The sequence below is a fragment of the Dermochelys coriacea genome, chromosome 17, assembly GCF_009764565.3.
Source record: "Dermochelys coriacea isolate rDerCor1 chromosome 17, rDerCor1.pri.v4, whole genome shotgun sequence".
NCBI lineage: Eukaryota > Metazoa > Chordata > Testudines > Dermochelyidae > Dermochelys > Dermochelys coriacea.
The window spans coordinates 9,120,427-9,144,448 of record NC_050084.1 but is presented as its reverse complement, the minus strand read 5'-3'; the positions used below and the strand labels follow the sequence as shown (position 1 = coordinate 9,144,448).

At 40.9% G+C, this 24,022-nt stretch overlaps 1 protein-coding gene across 16 annotated transcripts in view; it reads left to right on the top strand.

The window, feature by feature from the left end:
- The window catches only part of MSI2 (musashi RNA binding protein 2), a 397,386-nt gene that overhangs the window by 8,708 nt on the left and 364,656 nt on the right, over positions 1-24,022 (top strand). For all 16 annotated transcript variants that reach the window (XM_043499279.1, XM_038375345.2, XM_038375348.2 and 13 more), the window contains 2 exons: positions 122-206; positions 4,239-4,280. In XM_043499279.1, coding sequence (XP_043355214.1) covers positions 122-206; positions 4,239-4,280 — 127 coding nt within the window. The remainder of the gene's footprint in view (positions 1-121; positions 207-4,238; positions 4,281-24,022) is intronic.

The window sequence follows — 24,022 nt, the reverse complement described above, 5'->3', positions numbered from 1 at the left end:
GGGGCAGATGGGGAAAGGAAGAAACTGTTGTTTATTTTTCTTAGGCTTTTTTTTTTTTTTTTTTTTTTGGTCTAGCTCTTATGTTCTCTTCCCCCACACCTTGTTCTTTGTCTCATTTCAGAGGCTTCGGTTTCGTTACGTTTGCTGATCCGGCAAGTGTAGATAAAGTATTAGCTCAGCCCCATCATGAATTAGATTCCAAGACGGTACGTTATGTGTGTTGTTGTTTTAATGTGTCCTTTATTTCCTGCAATGTTATGACTGTGACAGGCTTATTTAAAGGGACAGTGCCCTTTTTGTTTGGTTTGCTGGAGCTGCAGTTTTTGTTTTTTGTTTTTTTTTTTAAAACTCGACATAAAACTGTCCCTGAGCGAGATGTTCATTCTGATCATTTTTCAGATTTCACTTTTAACTTTGAAAAGCTGTCACTTTTAAAAAAAAAAAACAACTTTTTTTTACCATCACTACAAATCCAGATCATGATCCTCCAACCTCACAGTGAAATTAACAATATCAAAGAGTAAAAAACTAACTTTTTTGAGGGGTGGGATGGGAAGAGGAACGGTGTATAAGTAAAATAGATGCCACTCTTGGTAGGAACCTTTTTCTTTATTTTTTTTACACCTTATTATGGAAGTTGATGGTTTACTCTTGAATGACACACGTTTCTGAAGTTCTTCCAGTCTCCCCTTTCTCAAAGTGGGTTTTTTTGGAGGCAAGGGGGAGGAGGGTGTTGTGAGACTTACAAGTTAATGTAGTAAAACGGTTGGGGCTCTTTGGAGGAAAGGTGCTAAAGAAGCAAAAATAATAGATTATCATTTTTGCGAAGCTTTTCACTGTAATAAGTCCCCAGTGGATAATGGAGGAAAATGCACAAAAGAGTCAGCCAATTTGTTACTTTTTTGCTTTTTTTTGTATGTAAATTGCATGGCTTGCCCCACATGTTACATTTTCAGTATTGGATCTGGCAGTGGACACTAAGTGTTTATGCAGATAGACTCTAGTTTTAATTCTTCTCTCAGTGCTATGCCAAAAAGTGGCGTTTGGGTCTTGTTACTTGGTTTCAGTTATAAGCCTCAGCAAACTTAGAAAAAAGGACACTAGTAAAGGTCATTATTGCTTTTGGTACAGTGCTGTCTGAAAGGGACAGAACTTTGGGAAGGGATGAATCTCCTTGGTTTAACTGTCTGGCAGAACATCTGCTAAATGTGTCAAGTGGTTTTTGTTGTTCGTAACTGTCTTTTATGGTACATGTTTTGGATCTTAAATGTTTTCTTTCAACATGAGCATTGATGGTTGGCGGGATTATGTTTTAATGCTGTTAAAGACTTATTTTGTGGTAAATATAGCTAAATAAAGAACAGAAGAACTGAGCCCGACATGAGTGCATGTTTGTTTGGTTTTTTTTAAACTTGCATTTTAAAAAATAACCCTACAGCAGCAGGTGGAATGTAACGTTTTAATTTGCCCAGCAAATTCTGTTGGGCTTGTCTGAACACGTAGCTCATGCATTCACATTCCTTAATAATTTGATTTTAGGTTTAATCAGATACGGCAAGATAACTGATTCAACTGAACTCTGAGATTAAGCTCTCACCAGATTTCTGCTGTACAACTGTATTTGATTTTTTTTTTTTAACAAAAAGAATAAGTTTAGATAAAAGATAAGGCAGGCAAAATTTCTTGAACTAGATTAAAAAAACAACTACAACCTAGAAGCTCACCCAAAATTATTATTGATGATTTTTTACCTCCTTCCCTTAGACCTACATTGCAGTTGAGTCACTGGAATGTATTTAATTTGCTCTTGGGCAGGGGAAGGGCAAAAAAATAGACAAAAATAAACTTTCATCAGATTTGATTATGCTGCAGTGATTGATTCTACTTAAACAGAACCCACTCGTGAAAACAACATTTTTCAAAAAGTAAGACCAACCAAGTTCTCACTCGGCCATTTATCTGTAGACATATGATAGTAACTGTTCTCTAGTATAACACAGCATTTGACTCTGTTTCAACGTTTAGCACAGGAAGCAGATCAGATCGGTTGGGTATTGGCATGGAAACGGAGCTCTTGTTGCGTTAAAAGCTTTGTTTAGGTAATGGCCATTCATATCAGAAATAGTATTATAGTCATTTCATAGAGGACTTGTAGATACAGTAAGTAGAATTGTATCTAACTAACTAATTTTTTTTTTTTGGTAGAAGTTTTGCTTTGTTTTGCTGGTGGTTTCAGTAGTTGACAGGGATGTGCAAAAGGTACGGATTTGCCATGCTGATTGTGTGTTCCCTTGAACATGTAGTGACATTTTAACCAAAAGTTTCCCTATGAGAAAAATTAACTTATTGGAACCTAATATTTTCCTTGTGGTGTAAAGACCCCTTTGCTTTGAGAACTGGCCTCCGTAAACTGAGTATTTGTGCTTTAGAATTTGATGGCTGATACAACTTTTTGCCAGTGGCAAACTTTACAATAATGCCATTGTGGTGTGATTGGAGTCTATTTAATTATCTTTCTCTTTTTGATAACTTGTGTTTAAAAAACAAACGGTATAACTTTGGAGGCTGATACAGAAATGTGCATAGCTGTTTCTGCCTTCGGGTATCTCAATGGAAAATCCACACCTGTTGTATTTCCCTGGTAGACAAGTACCTAGTCAATGCTGAATATATTTGTAGATAATAATCTCTGTGAAAAAGGGTAGCTTTCTAGATAAAGGATTTGACTTTTTTTATATTTTTTTGAACAATAAAGTGGCATGTAATCACTCATTTCTCAGGTATATGTTAAAAAAAAACCCTTCTATATAATATAGACAAATTAATTTATCAATCGAGTATTGAATGATTGTACCATTTACAATTTTGACATTTTAGTTGAATAAAACTACTGGTACATAGAGCGATGTGGTGGGTGACCTGTCAGTGACATCACCATAAGCAACATCTGATAGCATTAGTTTAAAAAACCTCAACTCCTTGTCCACAAAATAATCTTAAATTAATATTCTCTTAAAATAGTTTTTATTTCATAACATCCTTTAACAAAGCCAGGATCTAAGTTGGATATAGTTTAAAAAAAAAAAAAAAGTAACACTGGAAGCTGTTAAATGTTACTGCAGTTATACACATGGTTTTTCCCCTTAAATCATCCATTTTTTGAAACTTTTTATTAAGGATGTGTTTATGAGCAAATGCTGTGAAAGAAGAGGAGGAAATTCAACAGCATATAGACCTTTCATTAGTGTTTTTTTTTCTCTTTCTTTCTTTAAAGGTAGCAGTTTGAAGCATTATTTTGTTTACAACAAGCCATGAATCTGGTGGTGTGTATTTTTTTGTTTAACACCTTGAATGGCAGGAAACAGTTGTCATTTTTAAAGACATCTTATTTTTAAGTTGCTTTAAAATTGCCAGACTGGCTTGTTGAACTGGGGACCTGTTTTTTTTTTTTTTTTAAACTTATGAAGTAAAACAGACAGTAAACCCTGCATCTAAAAGTAAGATATTAAGGGATGAAACCAGGGTTTTTTTATTTCGGTGGCAGTCAGCTTTCCCTTTAAGATTAGTTGAGTTAGCTCCTTCATAGAAAGTCTCTTTCATAAATCTTTGAAGAATGTGGTTTCTTCTAGGTTTAGCACTCATGTGGTGTTTTTTTTTTTTACCCTTCACAGGTTTTTTTTTTTATTGCCCACCTGTGTCCTTTGATGGCAACTGTAAAGCAAATCGGTTAGGAATGCAATTATAAAAAGTAATCTTTACAGTTGTTTTAGCAAGATAGTTCTAATAATTTAAAAGTAAATAATTTGGATCAGTGGTTTTTTATCTTTTTATTGTGGGGGGGATGGGGAGTTTTGTTTGTTTTTTTTTTTTTAAAAGAGAACCCCCAGGGGCATGTGTTGAAAGCTGAACAAACTTGCAGATTAAGATTGTGATCCAAAATCTATACAAATCTACAGAATATACTGGTAATATTTAACATCCAGCTCTCGTTGGAGAGGCACCAGCCCAAAAAGTAGTACAGAGCATCTTGTATAGCATGTAAGTTGTAGTATAGAATGCACTAGATATCATTTACAGACGAGATCAATTCAGTCCCACTCTAAATCTGACCATAGTCCATTAGCTCCTAAATTTCTCTAGAAGGTCCAGTGCGCTGAATTTTAAACCTGAGAAATGAGGGATTAATAATTCAATGATTTAAAAAAATTAACATGATTTTCCCCATTCTTTTCCCTCAGATTGACCCTAAAGTTGCATTTCCCCGACGAGCACAGCCTAAGGTAAGTAGGAAGATCAATAATAGGATTTTAGGCACACAGAGTCATTGTTGCCAGGCAGTTCAGGTTTCAAACAGGGAATTGGCAATGAAAGCTTTTAAAGCTGGAGCGCATGGCGTCTTAAGGGTATCAGCATATGGCTGTGAAACTACAGGAGAGCTGCTTTGTGCGATATTACATGTCTCCAGTTTAACTATCTCCTTACGGAGTCTCAGTTATTTGTGCCAGTCTGAAGGAGTCTTAGCTTTTTCTCATCGTAATGGGAGAGCGTTGCTGTGTTACTTACAATTGTTACAGTATTTTGTACCATATCTTGCTGCAGTATTTATGAAGAGTTTTTGGTTTAAGTGCAGGGTTTCTTGCTCGTTTCAGGCTGAGCTTTGAGCTCCTTGGCTTTGATGGATGGGAATAAATCTCTGCCCTCATGCTTTGCGAGTTTTCTTTTGTATAACTTTTGAGAGGTGTTTGGGCACTAATAAGTGGTGGGCAACGAGTTCTTGATTGGTATGAAGCTCTGAACTTTTATGAGCATTGGGTATGTCTTTGCAAGAAGGATGAACAAAGAGCTTTAAGTCTTTTATCCTACTAGTCTTATTGGATAGTGAACTGCTCCTTTTAGGGCATACTTTGTTATAATGTGGTCAGTTTCCATGTTGGGACAGACACTTTAGTCATGTGCAGAGAAGCTTTCATCTGCATGCTATCTCTGAAATATATCTTGATACCATTGGTACTGGAGGACCTGTTTGTGGAATTGAAACAGTTATTACTATTTAGAACTCTGTTTTGCAAAAGCAGTAGATGAGTTTTTCAAATTCCAATATGCAATCAGTTAACTTGACTTTAGAAGTCTGAGTCTGAAAGAGAGTTTCTACAGTTAACTTTCCTCTCTTTTTGCTTTGTCTCCACTGCCAAAACTTAATTCAAATGGTATACAACATTGATATATATTAAAATCAACCTGGATTGCTTCTGTATTCTGTTCTAGTACTGCCCAGTCATTAAGAAGTGGGGGTGGGGGTGGGGAGGGAGGCGAATAGGAAGCTGTAGACACAAGCAAAAAAGGAATAGTGGTTGAAACTGGTGGGTAGAGACTGCCTAAACAAGTTTAACTTAATATTTTTATTGTACATAATCCCTCATGAGAGCGAGCAATTTAATAGTGCATGATGCTATAACATTATATACTGTATAAAGCACACAACCAGAAGAAAATGTGTAATTTAACAATGCTGGGCATATAGCAAGAGGAGTAATAGCAATTTAAATAAAATCTACATGCAGAAATTAAAACTAAACAAATGTACTTAAACCTTTCCTTGAGGGCTCTTACTTTCTTAAAATGTAGCTAATGCTAATTATTGACAAAAGAGGGGGCTGGCTTATTTCTGTACTAAGCAAAGAGTTTTGTGTTATGTAGGATTCGATAGCTTTGGGATTATGTTGTTGAGTAGTGCTGTGTTTCACACGGTGCATTCTTTAAAGCTACAGAAGTCCTAACTAGTCTTGAAATTAAATTATTGAAGGTCATCTTGCCTCGTAATATGTTTCCCTTGCACCTTTTTCTTTTTTAAAGCACCTTTCATTTTCTAATGGTCTTCTGTTACCAAAGCTGTCTGTACTGTCAGTATTGTTCGCAAAAGCTTGTAATGATGATAAATGAGTATTATGGATCTGAGTGATTGTTGCCAAAAATATTCTTCCACATTAAAGATCTGAATGCAAAATCAGGTCATCTTTGCTAAGTGGATTTTTAAAAAATCTTGATAGTAAACATCTTTAAGTTAGGGGGCAAATGATGGAACATATGTAGGCTTTCACTCTTAGCGTGAAGCCACCCTGTATGGAAAGCTAAGCATATTTTGCTTACATCTAATCCTGATTTTTATTCAATCCTCTTTAATAATGGATTCAAACTTTTATTTAGCAGGTTGTGTTTTTTAGTTTTTTTCTTTTTAAAAAAAGGCTTAAAATTGTAAGGAAACACAAAGTAAATTAGTTGCAATAAAGAACAGATTTAATATTAGTGCTGTCATAATATTCTTTAATACATCTTATAAATAAAAACCTGTTTTGACCTGTTTTTTTAAATTAGCTGTTGAATTAAGGCTTTAGAGTATAGCAGTTCACCTCTCCTAGTTGAGCAGTAAATGTTCAGTGTTAAAATGCAACTGTGCTTCAATCGAATTAACTAGTTGATGCTTGAGTCCATAGAGATTAATGCCATTAATGAAATGTCTACCTTTTTGTGAGAGTTTTTTTCCTCAGTAGTTCATCTTTCTGTTATGTTTAGTATCATATTAATTCTTTTTTGAAACAGGAGCTTTTTGCGCTCTAAAGTGATTGTTGTTGAAATATATTGGTGGAAGCTGGGTACTTGAAATGTTCCCCGTTCTCAGTCACAAATAACATGTAGCAGTGCTTTCCTCACCTCTCTGGCAGTAGGCCTTTTGACCTGCCGAGCCAACCTTCAGAGGTGGCATGTTGGGCTGTTCAAAGAGTGAATTTACTGTTTACGTTCTGTCAGCGCAGAGATGGAATATGGTAACATTAGGATTGTGTGCAGCCCTTTGCCAGTTCATGTACTTAGCTTATTTCTGCACTTAAATTATTTTTGCGTCTACAAATTATTTTTTAAAAGGTTTTTTTTTTTTCCGCCCCTTGTGATGCTCCAATCAAACGAATGTTTAGAGGTGGCCAATTGCTGTCTTTCAAACAGGGTTGTGATAACACATTTTTCTTTGGGCTCCCTTACCTGTGTCTTCAGGATTTGACACCTCAGTGATGATGCAGATCAGTTACTGAGCAAAAGTGGCAGGGCTGTAACAGCTGAGAATTCTTTCTCTCCTTTGTAGAATGACCGTAGCAGATCTCTAGGCATTTGCTTCTAACGGAGTACACCATAATGTGTAATCCTACTCTTCTTGTGAAGGCTAGGGCAACTTGCAACCATGGTTTTAAGAAATTTTGCTGCAGGGTAAAACTTGTTGAGTCTATAGAATATGGTTAAGACTGAGATGAAGGAAATATACAAATACAATCTTGCAATTGCTGCTGGTAAAATAGCCGGTAAAAATTCTGATGAACTTCCAGCTTCTGAAAGGAACGTTGAAATAATGGAGCATTTATAGCATTACTAACCTGAAAATCTTTTAAAAAGAAAACAATATGTACATGGGAGAAAAAAGACCAAATTCTTTCATTCCCAGTGTTAACAATAAGGATATTAACAGTTGAGGGTTTTTGAGAGAGAGAGACCCTATTATCTGAATCTCTTCTTTGTTCCCCGACAGACCTGTCCACAAGACGAATGCCTGTGTGCAACCCCCCAGTTTGCCAGACTGCCCAGCTGTCAGCATGCAATTCCCTGACGCCTGTGCCCAGTTGCCTGCCTGCCCATCTCTTGCCCACCCTACCTCTTGGTCTGTTCAGTGTCATATTTCAGGCTCTGGCTGCTGCCCCTGAGCGCCCTGGGGACTGAGGTGCCTAGCTCCCTTTTCACCAGGGCCTCTGTGCTCCCCAGGCAGCCTGCAAGAGCCAGTGCTGGGGTGTACACCGAGCTGGGCAGTTGCAGGAGGAGCCTGGGTGCTAGGGAGTCTGTTGCCTTGCTGTTACTGCACATGTATAGTGACAGCAGGGAAGTCCAGCTGTTTCTGATTGAAAGGCAGAGCTTGTTTGATGCCCTCTTGATTATCCAAATGCCTTATGTTTATCTGAATAGCACAGGGGACATAGATTTTATTCAGATAAACAGGAATAAACTCTGTGTGTGTATGCGTACACACACATTTGCAGATATTACTTTTTTAAGTGGCAGGGGATAAGATAACTATCTCGTTTAATTTGCTTCTTCTGTATTTTCCAATGTCTGGGTCCTTCTTTGTCTCTCTTGGAAAATGTGAAAAGCATTGTATGAAAAAGAGGCAGACAAGTATCCAATGGAAGCTTGACATCAGTGGGGCTACTCATGGCAGTCATGTTATGTGCCCAAGTGTTCACAGGATCAGGCCCTAGGGTACAAACACTTGGTATCAGGGTCCAGTGCTGCTTGTTGTGAATAGTCCTAGCAGGTGGAGTAGATCGGACCACTCGCCATAGGGAAGATTACCTATCAAAACACTGTTGAGTGTAACCTGCTGACTTAAAAGTGTTATGTTTTTCTCCAGTAGATGGTCTACACAAAGGACAAGCCTACTGTTGCTGCCAGCTAGTGGAGTTACTCCTTCAGCTCAAAGGGTAGAGGCCTGTGCTCTTGGTGCTGAATATCCTGGGTTCTGTGCCTGTTGTCAACCCAGAGCGGAGGTCATTACATTTTTCAGGATTGTATTTCAAATTTAAATAATGCCATCCACAGATGACGTGGACACATCATCCCAGATGACAGTTCAGTTGCAAAACAGTGAAAAGATTTTGACCTGAGAGGATTTTGTGTGTTTATCTGGATGCACCAGGAAAGCATGTCTCATTTCAACCTTTTAAGAGAGCGTTGAGCTTTATTAAAAATAACCTGACAGAGCCTTATTTCAACCTTGGATGCTATTCAGTGGACAGATTGTCAGCTGTTTTCTTGCTTTGAATTTCCGTGTGCAAATGGGCATACAGGCTTCTGCATGGGTAGGTAGTCTCTCAGCTAGCCATGTAAGCAGGCAGATCGCTGTCTGGGCATGTGGAACATAAGCATGTAATCATGCACACCCTCCCCTCCATTCTGATTGAAAAGCAGAATTTTGTAGCCTTCCCTTTCATTTCGATCATGCATTATTAAACTCTAATATATATTTACTAGTTATTGCAAAGCAGTAAGCAGAGAGCATGTCCTGCCAGAATAAATATACAGGCTAGATTGTCAAACTGTCTAGGGGGTTTGGATGCCTACCCCCTTTAATTTTAATGGAAATCAGGTGTCTAAGTCCCTTGGACAGCTGTGTCAATCCAAGCCGGATTGTCTGTTTTCTTATACAGCATTCACCTTGCAGTGGCATTATGATAGCCAAGCATTTGGTGGTGATTCCTGTTTCACTCTGTTCTATACGCCCCGCAATTTGCCCCACTGCTTCCCAGGGTTACTGAAGTAAAGGGTGAGAAGTGGAATTTGCTGTATTTTTCACAAAAATGGGAATTAAACACACGAGCAGAACTCAAGACTCTTCTCCCTTTCTTCCCCACCAGCCTGTAGTGGAGCAGCGCAGTCAGATTTGTTCCTTGTGACTTTCTTCCTGTTTGTAAATGGACGAGAAGGAAACAATTCCTTTTTTTTTTTTGGTCACTTTTTTTTTTTTTAAAGTAATAAAACTAGTGCTCCTTGTGCATGCTGAGTAGTGTGAAGTCGGTGCTGAGTAAAGCTGGTAGGGACTACTTTAGGTTGCTAGTGGCCAGTTCCTACATAGCTTGTTCAATGAATGCTTGTGTAATCCACTTACTCTGGGTAACCCAGATGAATTTCCCCAGCCAGTAGGTGCGTGTAGCCCATACCCATGAAGCGTGGTGCTCAGTCTCCCTCTATTGACAGCGGGGGCAGACACAATGGTGGATGAGCCTGCTACAGCCTTGCCGGACGGAGCTAGATCTTTTTGCTCCAGCAGTTGAGGCTCACAATTTAAGATCCAGAAGTCCCAGGTTCAAATTCAGTTGCCGATGACCCACCCAGGATGCAGCATCAGCCATGCTCTTTAATACTTTTTCCCTCTGGTTGAATGAAACTGAGCAATGCATGTTGAAGCTTTTTCATTTGGCAAAATGTCCCGGGCTTTATCAAGGGTAGGGTTTTTGAGCTGGGCATGTGGCTTTTTTTTGTTTTGAGAAATAAACATTTTTCTTCTCCCCAGGCACAAAGTAAATCACTCCAATTGTCTATAATACCAAGAAACTGTTATGAATTTGGGTATAATAGATGTCTCCCCGTTATCACTGCCTAGGGATGTCTTTTGTGTTTGTTTAGATTGTAAGCTCTTGGGAGCAGGGACTGGCTTTTTGTTCTGTTTGTACAGCACCTAACAAAATAAGGTCCATGCCTAGGGCTCCTATTTGCAGTGATGATGACAATGTACTTGTGTTCCCTTTGACTTGCTGCTAACCAGTTGGAGATGACTGGATTGGGTTCCTTTTTGGTGGGCGTATTCCTTTCCTGCCCTTTTCTATATCTTCCACCCCCCCCAATAGTTTCTTCCAAGACACTTTTTTTTTCTGCCCCCTGCACCAACCTTTGGTGAGGGTGAGTTGAGGACAGGGTGCGGAAGAGGGAGAGGTGAAGAGAAGTAGGGTGGCCAATACCCTGGCATGTTTCACTCTGTCTCCAAATTGAGTACGTGTTGTCTGCAAAGTGCTCAGCCTTTTACAGCCTGTGGGTAGATCCAGTAATGATTGATCTATAACCATCAAATTCATTTATTTGTCACTGCCAGTGACAGGCCAGTTAATGTAATGGATTTTTTTTTTTTTTTTTTGGCTGTTGACTTTGGTGATTTTCTCCCAAATGTTGTGAAATCAAAGACATTAGGGGAATTTGTGACTTCTTTTTAAAGAGGAAAGTTATTGAAAAAGCATAACCAAGTGTATGTATAAGATAGAGGTATATGATGAAGAGGAAAAAAAACAAGCTCTTTGCCCAATTACTGTATATCTAGATGCCCTTTCAGTTCCTATTTATTTTATTTTATTTTACTAGATTTCAGCTTTTACTGCTTTTAAATAGAAAGGTATTCTGGGTCATATAGTAAGGGGAGGAAAGGCACTTAAACAGAGTCCATCAGCTTAGAAAATCACACTTCTCTCTGAAAATGTTTTACCTGTTGCTGTTACAAGTAACTATTAAGATGGCTATGGCCCTAAATCAGCAGTCTGTCCCTATTTAGTGAAGAAATTGAGCACATGCATAAGTCCCATTTATATCTCTCAAGCACGTGCATAAGTACTTTGCCGAATCGGTGTGGATTTAAAGAGCATTCTTAAATGGATTTGTTGAATTGGGGAGCCTAGAACAGGGATTAGAAGATTACTTTATGCAGTTGACCGTACTTTGTGTATAGTCAGTTTCATGACTTCTCTTGTAAAGTTGCAATCAGTTTCACTTGTTTTCTGTGGGTCTCACCCAGAGGGAGACGTTTATTTAAGGGGGGGGGGAAGTGTTGTAAAACTGCAAAAACTGGCAGTCTGATGCAGGGGTAGATGTAGTATCTGACGCTCCTTTTAATTTTTTTTAAATAATTGACGGGCTCTCTTTTAGCCTCCAATCCTGCAGACACATCCCATTGTGCTAAGCACTGTACAAACACAGAACTAAGAGACGGTCCCTGCCCCAAAGGGCTTCCAATCTAAGTGTGAGACAAGAAATGGATACAAGCAGATGGGAGAGTGTGAGGAAACAATGAAACAATAGCGATCAGCATGACAGGCAGCACACTTTAATCGCTTGAGTAGTTCCATTGACTTCAATGGGACTATTCATATGGTTGAAATGAGGCAAATGCTTAGCTTGTTTGTAGGGATTGGCGTTTGAGAATGTAAACTGTTTGGGGCAGGGACTGTTATGTTACTAATGTATGTACAGTGCCTAGCCCCATCCAGACTGTGGTCTCTAAGGTACTATTGCAGTACAAATTCTCAAGTAGACCCGTGTCCCTTTAATCTAATCAATTTGCAATATCGATAAATGTACTTCAAACCCTGGGATTTCACTGCTTCCCCTCTCTCCTGAATTCTTTGTCTGAAGTGTTGCCTTTATTTTTCTTGATTGTAGAGAAAGTTTCAAGAATGTACCAAATCACTCCTATCTTGCTCCGTGTTGTTGGGCTTTCCTAGATATCTACACATGGCTATATTGTTGCAATCCAGTAGCTTTAATTTTTATTTAAGACCATGCTTTGTAAACTAATTACAAAGCAAGGCCCTGATCCTACAAAGATTTGTGCACATATTTCGCTTTACAGTCTCTGAATAGTCCTGTAGAACTCAGCGCATAAAGTTAAACGCAAGTCTGTGTTTGCAGGATGGTGGGTTAAGTGTGTGTAGGCAGGGATGTGGGGGGGGAAGAAAGGGGTGGAATAACGGAGCTAGAATGCATCTACCCTCTTCATCCCCCAAGCAAAGACTTGCATTAATTTCCCAAAGACTCCTGTGTACAATAGAGAAGAGGCTTCAAGCTGACTGAAGGGGCAAAGGTCCAAGAAAACTACTGTAGCAAAAACTGATGCTGAGTGACGGTAATGAGGGGACCAGGCAGGTGGGAGGGAAAATGGCGTGTGTGTGTGTGTGTGGGGGGGGGAAGCAGAGACTAATACCTAGTGAATTAAGTAGTTCCCATGGTTTAAAGTTGTGAAGGCTTGCTGGGTTTGTTTTTCTCTGCATGTGTGAATGATCAGAGATGGGACTGACCTCGTTTCCACTGCTGGATCCAAATGCCACAGAACTTGGACAGAGTTCTGGTATGGATCCCGGCTGTGTGAGTCAGATCCATGTGTATTGATAGGAAAGTTTGCATTCTTTAGCTAGGGCTTTTGGTTGATTGAAGCACAAAATCTTGGACAACTCCCTTCAGTTGCCCCCTCTTAGTCTTGCTAATAAGATTCCCTGCCTCCTCCAAAAGCCTTGGTCATAAAATCAATAGGCATTTTTCCATCTATATTTTATATTCCGACTACCTGTCTTAGCTTGAGTTTGTTCTATGGGTCAGTTTTGCATCAGGGAGGAGGATGAGGGACATGAGACAAAAAGAGGCTCTGAAAATCCCAATTTCATATCCAAACCAAAAGGCCTGACAGATTTTTCAGCTCTTTAAATGCTGAAGCAAACAGAATGCCTCTTAAATAGAGAACTACTAGGAGACTTTTTGTAACAATTGTTGTATAAATATTTAGTTTTTCAGAAACTTCCTGAAGGACAATTTCAGATCATGTACAACTGTGCAAAGAGGTTAAAAGAAACCAACCAAACTGAGCTTTCACTCTGTCTGTGGATGTCTCAAGCCTGTGTTGTGAGTTAGAGATAGTGACTGGGGCCTGCTTTGTTGAAAAAGCTTGTCAGTTTAAAATCCTTAGCAATAACAAATGTTTTTTTCATTGGTCACTCTAGTGGAATAGGCCAGTGCTGGAGAGGGCAGTGATGGGGAACATGTCATTAGCAGTTTTTCTGTTGCTCTTGCTAAAAGAATTGAAAGTTCTTGGGAGAATAAGCCCTTCTCAGGCACAGTATACCATGCAGCTTGCCTTTTGGGCATGGGCATGTTATGAACCACTTGTCTCTCCTCCACCCTGAATCTGTGGTATGTAACAATAGTATGCTGATATTCTTCTCCTACATTTATACAGCATATCTCGTGCAGGAGGATTCCAAAGTGCCGCAGATGAATAGACTAAATGTTTCCCTTGCCAATGAAATGCCACCGCTTCTGGGGTTGGGCATAGCAGATATTCCAAGGCCCCTAACTATACTACACACATGGTGAAACCAGGGAAGGAAGGAAAAACAAAATAAAACTGAAGCTGGAATTGAAAGTTGTACACTGTGCAAGTTGTATTCTGTGAAAAGCTCTTTTGTGGGTTTTTGGAAATCAGCTTCACTGTCTGCTGAGGAACACACATTTTTCATTTAGTGTCTTGACCCTGGGATTCTCTAGAATAGCTTAGCATTCAGTGGGAAGGAAAGTTCTATTTAACTATATTACAGTAGCATATGGAGGTCCCGACTGAGATCAGGCCCTATTGTATCGTACAGACATAGTAAGAGACGGTCCTTGTCCCAAAGGCAAAAGATTGGAGCGGAAACAGGCCTGGAGGCAGTTAGGAGTCTAAATACCTTTGAGGATCTAAGCCTGAGTGTCGTGTCCAGGTTCGCGTGGCGTAGCTGGGATTAGAACTCTGGTCTCTTGAATGCCAGTTGAGTGCTCTAGCATGCTCTGTTTTTTTCTGTATGGTATGTTTGATACAGGCCATGCTTATGGGGAGATCCTGTGTCCATGAGCAATGGACAAGAAATGCATTAAAGAAAACTGCACCAAACTTAAGCTATTTCTATCGTTACTATGGTGCTGCATTGATTAAAATATTCAGTTTAAAAAAAAAAATCAAAAATTTATACTTAGGGCCCAAACTGTTGTCGGTGTTGTGTTGGGCTGTGACTTGTAACTGCTGGAATCACGAGGTTCGTGGTACAACAGGGTTTCTGAACAGCTGCAGCGGTAGTGAGACGTAGGGGGGGAAATTAGATAAGGGTAGGGTAGACCAGAGCAGTGTGAAAGGTAGTTTGTGGTATGAATTATGGCTAATGCTTGTCACATGGTACAAACTAGTGCGGTGACTGGGGAGACGGGCTTGCACCAGTTGAACTGGAAGAATTGGGGGAGAATAACTCAAGCAGTGCATTGTGATGTGGGGACAAATCCAGTACCCCACCTGAGTAATCGTGGCGGGGGGTAATGTCTACCACTGAAGTCATGGGGCAGTTGTAGATACACCTGTGCTAGCTGTAATCTGGCTAGTTTGGGTACCAGAGCAGTGAAGCTACGGCAGCAGGGTCTTCAGCATGGGTAATTACCTAGGGTTTTGGGCAAGCTTGTATAGAAGTCCATGAAGCCCCTACTGTTCCAGTACCGGAGCTAGCTAGATTAAAGCTATCTTGTGTACATCCACAGTGTGACTGCAGTGTAGATGTACCCTAAGGTGAGCGCTAGAGAGATAGTATGCCTCCTCCTTTCCAAGTGGGTTCTCTGACTATGCTATGTCCCCTATGGAACTGAGCTGTGTGCCACATGGGGCCACGCCTTCTATCCCTATTTCCACATAGGCTGACTTCTGGAGTCCAGCTTTTTCTCTTGTCCAGCAGGACCACACCACTTTCACTATGTGGTGCCTTGTCATCTCCACATGCTGTAGGGGAGGGTGGCTGTAGGCTGTTCTGTTTTATGCAAACCAGAGGTATTACCTAGCCGGCCTGAGTTTGGGTGTCTTGATGCACTTCTACAGTGATGCACGGAGCACTGGAGACAGATTATCATAGTTGTTTGTCCTAGTTTCCCTTTTGGGTATCAGAGTGGGGATTTCCTGTCATAGTCAGTCCAAGATTCTGGTGGGTGGATGGGTGGTGGTGGTGGTGGTGGAAAGGAATGAGAGAGATTTTCTGGCCATGGTATTTGTATGTTTTTAATTCCTGACTCAATTAGTTTCATGAACTGTGATCAAAGTGGGAGGTTACTACAGTGGTGCATTGAGCTCAGCAAGTTATTTACCAAGGAACAGTTATCTTCTTGTATAATGGATTTTTCCTTTGGCCAAATCAGCAATGCCATTAATTTTCCCCATGAAGTAAAAGGCTAGCTGAAAGGAAGCTCCATAGGAAAATTCCCCCAAAGTTTTGTGAATGTGGCTTTGATTTCATTGGAGTTGCAATTAATTAAAAGGCAGCTTAGATCTCTGAATCTCAGTTTGACAGGTGTCTCCAGCAGTTACTTTTTCTCTCTCCATCTTACATCTATTTAAAAAAATGCTTTAATAAAAAAAAAATATCAATGAGCAGTTGCCCATCAAAAGGCTTTAATGCTAAAGAACCTAAGACTTGATGGGAACTTTAATTATAGACATAAACTGTGACTGTCTATCTTAGATGCTTTTAAGGCCTCTAGCTGTAGTATCTAAGTACCTGATGGTTCAGAGAACATGTATAGAACTTTATTTAGTTGATGCCACATGTTAAAGATCTCTTGTAATGTGTAGAAAGTAAAATAAAAATAACAAGGCAAATAATTACAAAATGTTGGCAAAGCAAAATATATGTATCCTTGTAGAAAAAGTAACCTTATTGGGTCCTATCCACAACTAAAGGAACTTGGTTTACAGAATAAACATCTTATGCAGAGACGATCAAAGAAAATTTTGCTCTTTCATAATGTTCTTAAGTATCTTTGGCAGGTGCAATTTTTCTGCTGTTGTGGGTGTGTCTCCCTTCGTTTCCTTGAAATGTGTTAAGTTTATTCCAAATGAGAGGAGGACCAACAGCATCTGTTTGTCTTCCATTCTCTAGAACAGGGGATCATTGGAATCCAGCCAGATATATGCACACCAAGCACTCCTTGAAGTGGAACAGAGACTAGAGCAAGTCCTAGCTTGCATGGTTTGGCCACTGGTGTGGATTAGGCAGTTAGTGATCCTGTGTGTGGAGGAAGCTTGTTGGCTTTATGCATGAGTTCTTCCTGGTGCCTGGCAGGGTTAAAGGTCTAAAATACTCAGTACGAGCTAATGGTTTGAATATCTTGCCTGTATGTTGCAAAGGTGCCTGTATGTTGCAAAGGTGCCTGTATGTAACTATGTGCTGGCCTTGCACCAGTGGAACTCTCAGTACAAATATTGCCTAGATGTGTATTTAAGTCTCTCACGTGGCAGTCTTTTCCACCAAATGCATCCGATGAAGTGAGCTGTAGCTCACGAAAGCTTATGCTCTAATAAATTTGTTAGTCTCTAAGGTGCCACAAGTACTCCTTTTCTCTTTGCGAATACAGACTAACACGGCTGCTACTCTGAAACGTGGCAGTCTTGGACTCTAAACTCGCCTATTTTTTCAGAAAGCTTTTAGGCCGTGTCTGCCCTCGGAAAGTTTGGATGTGTAATTCTCCACAGTGTGGAAACAGTCGGTATAACCAGGGCTTAGTCTTGCATTACAACTCCAGAGTTGTTAACTCTGAGACAAAAGCATTTAAGTTCCTTAGGGTGGTTTTTGAAAATCTTATCCTTAATCTCTCTGTGTGCGAGTGAGAGAGGTGGTGGTTACCCCCCTTTCACAGATTGGAAAATTGGAGACACAGAGGTGTCTGTTTAGTCATGCCTGGAAGTTTAGTGCTTGCCAAATACTTTGAGATTCTCACATGAAACATAGCCAAAAATATTTCTCATTTTGGAAAAGGGTGATTCCAAACCCTTAATTGCCACTTTATGTAATTTCCCTGTCTATTAATCATGTACCTCTGAGATTGCTCAGGTGTGTGTGTGTGTGTGTGTGTGTGTTCGTGTTCGTGTGTGTTCTGGGACTTCTTTTTGGTCAAAAGGGGCTGAGAAGCAGACATACTGGAAGTGTGATAACCGCTGTGGTGTATCTTTGCCTTTTTGTTGAGTATTTATAGATAACTTCGCTTCATTCTCTACAAAGAGACTTAAACTTTCCATTATGAATTGCCTTAAAATTTTCTCGGTAGGGCTTGTGGGGAGCTGAGAGATCAATTTGATTCATTGTTGGTGCAAAACCTCTGCAGAATGTTTATTTTTAATACTAGCTTGTTAAAAATGGTATTCCTAACATGCCAGGTTTCGGTCTGCATTTGAATCTGTTTAAGAATGATGCTTGCAGCATTTAGACTGGGGGCAGGGAAGAAGAGGACTAATAGGGGAGAAGCATGCCAAAAGCTAAAATGTTTCACTTTACAGAAACATGCTCAAGGGACAAGGTTCATGAATGCCCAAAGAAACTGATTCTCTAGAGCCAGACCCACCTGATCAGCCTGCTCAGTGCACCAGGCTACCATAAAATTGGCCTTTTAATAGTAATGTGATTAGAGCAAATGAGGACAGTGAAAAATACAAAGCAACACTTAGCAGTTCTTAAATTATTTTTTTGGGGGGGGGTGAGGGGGAGTGGAAAGGGCAAGAGAGGCATAGTGAGCTAAAGCTGTAATGAGTATTAATGAGACATGGGGTTTGTTATTTAACACATGCTTCTGGTAAACATGTGATCTAAGGAAATCTCTTGTCTACTTTGTAGCATGCAGCATATTGTTTTATAGCAAGCCAGCCGTTAGAGGCAGGTTATAGGAGTCAAGACTCTTAGGTTTTATTCCTGGAACCTTGGGACATGTCTCAATCTCTGTCTCTGATTACTTAACTGTAAAAAAAAAAAAAAACTTTTAGGGCCACTATTACTGTATTTCTGAGCACCTCACAATCTTTTAATGTGTTTATTCTCACAATGCCCCTGTTAGTTAGGTGGGGTAGAGGTGTTATCCCCCCCTTACAGATTGGGGATTGAGGCATAGGGAGACTAAAGGTGTGGGTGATGGGGTGTACAAACCCCACAGCAGGCAACAAAGGGTTAAGGGATTACTTTGGGCTCAGCCTGTCCCGCCCTGCCATGCCACACCTGCAGCAAATGCTCTTTCTGCTGGAGAAATTAAGACAGGGAATTTGCTCATTTGGGTAGCAGAAAGGGAGTTAAGCAGACCTGCAGCCCACAGCTCCCAGCAGCCCAGAGAAGAGGGAATCCTAAAAGCTCTGATACAGCTGCCCAAAGGGGCCCTCCTTGAGGGAAGGGAGGACCCACCCCAGAGATGGAAATATCCCTCCCGCACCACCTGTGGAGCCTGGACATTGGTAACCCTCTCTTATTTATTTGGTTTGGACTTCCCCAACAGGGGGAAAGCCTTGGACTAAGCTGACCCAGGGGGAGGATGAGAGGAAGTGGCCCAGGGAGGAGAGCCTTAAGCAGCTTTAGTTGCCGGACCACTGGTAGCCCAAAGGGCCCTGAATCAGAGCCCAATGGAGTGAGCGGGCCCAGGCTCCCCCACCACAATCCCCTTGACAGTTAGGGGTTGTGGTCATGACCACTAGGCCACACTCCCCAACCAGACCCCGGGTGAGGGCCATTACGATATGATTATACAGCATACTAAGCCTTGAGCCCAAGCCCTCCTTCTGTCCACACACCACCAGTCTGGCTTGGGTCAGCAAGCACTGAGGACCCAGGATCCTACTAGGGATATAAGTCCGAATCCCACTGAAAGTTTAATCCAAGCTCTGTCACTTTACAGTGTGGATGCAGCTCAAGCTGTGGACCTGAGTTAGCGTAGTGAGGGCATATTGGCATTGCTGTGAGACCTGGCTCCAGCAAATGTCAGCCCCGTTTTTCGTGTGGTGTGGAGGCTCAAGTGTGGGCTTGGACCTCCGAGACCACAAGCCCAGGACCTGGACACCTGGGCTTACAATGCAGTATAGACATACCCTGAGTGACTTGCCCAAGGTCACACAAGAAGCTGATTAGGGAGCTGAACCCAGGTCTCCTGGATCCCACCCTAATGATTGGAACCTCATGCCTTCCTACTTTGTTCTTCCCCCATCCGCATGCTGGGAGCCTTAAGTCATGTGCTTTGGCATCCATTACATTTTACTGGAACGCCGAAGAACACAGCACGCTGAGATTCGGGGGATTCCTATGGGCTTTATTTTCACTAGGCCTAAGCTGTTCTTCAGTAGAGCTTTCCAGGAGCGTGATCTAGTTCTGCCTATTAGGAGAGGGAGCTGGGCCTCACTGATTCCTGCTCCCTGCTGCATAATAAATCTGGTACTAAAATTAGCGCTGGTCTCCCTAGGCCATAATTCTTGCTGAGATTATAGAGAATTGTGTGTGTAGGGAGGAATCGTGGTTTTTTTTTTTGTTTTTTGTTTTTTTCTTTATAACCTTGAGTGTCCAGTTTCCAGCTTGTTTGTTTTTTTTATTTTTTTACTCCCCCACTCTTTCCCACCCTCCCCTTCCCTTTCTTTTGCATAGGGCTTAGCCTTTCTCTGTATTTTGGCTGTTTTAAACCTCTGTCACTGCAGGCAGATGAGTTCCTTGGGAGCTCTTCTGAAGGTTTTGTAATTGAGTCTTTTACCACGGCGACAGGATATTATTAACCTTCAGTAAAGCAATTTATTTCATACTCCTTTGTGGGGATAAGCTTTTTTTTTTTTTTTCTTTCTTCTTCCCTCCCCTCAAGAAAGTATGTATGTGGAGAAGGGCTTTTACATACACGGCTGCTACTCTGAAACCTGTCATACAGGGATAGTTAGACTTGAAGCAGCGATTATGACTTTAAAAAATAATTTACATGAAAAATGGGCACTTCTGTTTCTGTCAGCCTGAAACAAACCTTTGGTCCTGACTGACTCCCCCCGCACCCCCCCTTGTGTGTGTTTATTTTTAAAAACATACCTTTGACTATAAGTGGCTCTGAAAAGGGGTCACATTTCATTTTAGAACACTACATGTTTAACAACCCTGGCTACTTTAAGCAATAAAACATCTTGTTTTCATCTCTTACAGCTGCTTAGAAAAAACAACTGAGAACTTGAGGGAGCTGGCTTTGCTCTTGTTGTCTCCTTTGCCTTTAAATCAAATGCAGACTTCTCTAGAGGGCATTAAAGATTGGCTACTGGAATGGGCTAGGAAATACTGGAAAAATAACTGGACTTGTTGGAGAGTCCGTCTCTGTTTTCTGTTGGGTCTGAGGGCTTTGTGGCTAAGGCACTGGACTGGGACTAAGAAGATGTGGGTTTGATTCCTGGGTCTCCCGTCAACTCCTTGTGTGACCTTCAGCAAGTCATCTCACCTGTCTGTGCCTAAATTCACCATCTGTAATGGGGATGATGATAATACTTGCTTTGTCCATCTTGTCTGTTTAGACTATGCTCTTTGGGGCAGAGAATCTCTCATTACTATGCATGTGTATGGATCCTTGCACAAAAGGGCCCCAATCTCTGTTGGGGTCATCAGGTGCTATTGTACTAAAAAGAAAATATATTTTAAAATGTAGCATTAATAATAATCAATAATACCTTGCTTTTGTATAGCACCGTTCATCAGTAGATCTCAAAGCAAGGTCAGTATCATTTCCCCATTTTACAGGTGGGGAAACTGAGGCACAGAGAGGGCAGTAACAAGGTCATTCAGCAGAGCAAGGCAGAGCCAGGTCTCCTGCATACCAGTCCAGGGCTCTATCCATTAGGTTACAGCGCAGATTTACATGCAAATTTATCCTGCACCTAGGGTTGCCAATTTTGGTTGGATGTATTCCTGGAGATTTCATCACATGACATAATGTTTAATTCCTGGAGACTCCAGGCCAATCCTGATGTCCCTATCCACAGAATGGGTACAGTGCTGCCAGTAGTGGTGCTATTATTACCAATATGTTCTAGTCCCTCTCAAAGAGGACTATTCTTTGGAGTGCTCAGATAATTCAGATCTATTACATCTGGCTTCCTGGGTGATGGGGACATGGGTCCGCTATGAACTGTACTGAAACCAAGTCACTTCATATAACCCATGTTTTTTTTTAAATTGGTAGTATGTGTTTGTTCTCCTTTTAATACTTGTGCTATTATAGACCCTGCTTTCCAAGGAGTTCAGTGTGCCCAGTAAATATTAATTTCCCTCCCAGTACCCAAATCAGGTAAGGAAGTTTATTCCCCAAATTATGAATGCGAACTCAGGTTGAGAGGTAAAGTGACTTACCTGAAGTTGCATGTGCTGTAGCAAAGGCAGAATTACACCATGTCAGTGTCTGTAATTGTTGAAATAAGCTTAAGATACTCACCCCAAGCCCTCTTGGGGGAAAGGTGTGGCCTTCTTGGGTCTAAAGCTCCATATCTGCCTCTCACTGTTCCAGTGTTTTGGAAGCCATCCCATAGATGTGATAAAGAATTACAGTAGAACCTCTGAGTTGCGAATGCCTCAGGAGCGGAATATTTGTAACTCTGAACAAACCGTTTTGGTGGTTGTTTCAAAAGTTTACAACTGAACATTGACTTAATACAGCTTTGAAATTTTACTATGCAGAAGAAAAATGCTGCTTTTAACCACCTTAATTTTAAACGAAACAAGCACCGAAACAGTTTCCTTACTTTGTCAAATCTTTTTTTAAACTTTTTTTTTTTTAGTAGTTTACGTTTAACACAGTACTGTACTGTGGATTTTGGGGGGGGGGGGGGCAGGGAGTGTCTCTGCTGTGGCCTGGTTGCATACTTGTGGTTCCAAATGAGCTGCATAGTTGACTGGTCAGTTCATAACTCTGAGGTTCTACTATGTATCCCTGCTTTAGAATTCTTTGGGATGGTTCAATAAACCTACCAAATGGGTCTCATTCTCTTTTTTAAAAAAAACAAACAAACCCCAAACACCTCTATAGAACTTCTTTAAAAAAAGAAAAGGAGTACTTGTGGCACCTTAGAGACTAACAAATTTATTTGAGCATAAGCTTTCGTGAGCTACAGCTCGCTTCATCGGATGCATTCAGTGGAAAATACAGTAGATTTTATATACACAGAGAACATGAAACAATGGGTGTTACCATATACATTGTAACGAGTGATCAGGTAAGGTGAGCTATTACCAGCAGGAGAGTGGGGGTGGGGGGGAATCTTTTGTAGTGATTAAGGTGGGTCATTTCCAGCAGCTGACAAGAACATCTGAGGAAGAGTCGGGCGGTGGGGGGGTGGGAGAGAGTTTTACTTTGTGTAATGACCCATCCACTCCCAGTCTTTATTCAAGCCTCATTTAATGGTGTCCAGTTTGCAAATTAATTCCAATTCAGCAGTCTCTCGTTGAAGTCTGTTTCTGAAGTTTTTTTTGTTGAAGAATTGCCACTTTTAGGTCTGTCATCGAGTGACCAAAGAGATTGAAGTGTTCTCTGACTGGTTTTTGAATGTTATAATTCTTGACGTCTGATTTGTGTCCAAATTTTTTAGACTCCCATTGGTTTCATCCCTATTAATTTCAATAGGGCTTTTCCATAAGCGTGATGCCCAAAGTTTATTTTGGTATTGTCTGATAGATGTTGGTTGCTAACCCAGAATATAAAATGCAGAGTAATACCTGTTTCCCAGAACCTTCATACATTCAACTGGGAATACGATGCTTTGCATAGAGTGCAAGCTCTTCAGGGGTAGGTAAACAGTACCTAGCAAAACGGGGTTCTCTTTTTTAACTAGGACTCGTAGGTGCTACTGCAATACAAATAATTGGAGCTTGGGAATAGGGGAAAGGAGCGGAGTTGAGAAAGGGATGGTTCCTGGCCTGCTTCTGGCAGCCATGGCTTTCTCTTTCAAATGTCCTGCTGTGAGAAAATATTCATCGCTTACGTTTGTACAGTGCTGTAATAAAAATGTTTTGGGTTACCTCATCCTGCTGTTGCTAATGCTGTATATAAGGTTACCGAGGGGACCATCCACTCCTTTGAGATTGTGGGTGGCTTTTTATTTTCTTGATCACAGCATCTGAGGTTTTTTAAAAACCAAAGGTAAAGCTTCTGACTCCATTTTTATATTGTCGTCTTCCTGGGTCTTTAGACTTGCTGTGTTGTGTTTTGTGTCCTGTGGCTTGTTGCCTCAACAAGGGTGCAGTCGGTGTTTGCTGCAGGATGGTATATAAACGGATTTCTCTGTAATGTTGATGCCCTTATCATGAACGATCTGTGCTCAGTTGCCCTTTTGAAAAGCAGCCTCTTGCGGTGCTACCCTGCAACATATTTTGCTGAGACATAAGTAAAACCTGCTTCCTCTAACATACTTAGTCAAAGAAAAGGAGTACTTGTGGCACCTTAGGGACTAACAAATTTATTTGAGCATAAGCTTTCGTGAGCTACCACTCACTTCATCGGATGCATTCAGAGGAAAATACAGTGGGGAGTTTTATATACATGAACATGAAATAATGGGTGAGCAGATGAGGTGAGCTATTACCAGCAGGAGAGCTGGGTGGGGTGGGGGGGGGAACCTTTTGTAGTGATAATCAAGGTGGGCCGTTTCCAGCAGTTGACAAGAACCAGAAGAGTACCCAGAAGTTACCTACTACAGGACAGGTCCAAACAAGAAAACAACAGAACGCCACTAGCCATCACCTTCAGCCCCCAACTAAAACCTCTCCAATGCATCATCAAGGATCTACAACCTATCCTGAAGGACGACCCATCACTCTCGCAGATCTTGGGAGACAGGCCAGTCCTTGCTTACAGACAGCCC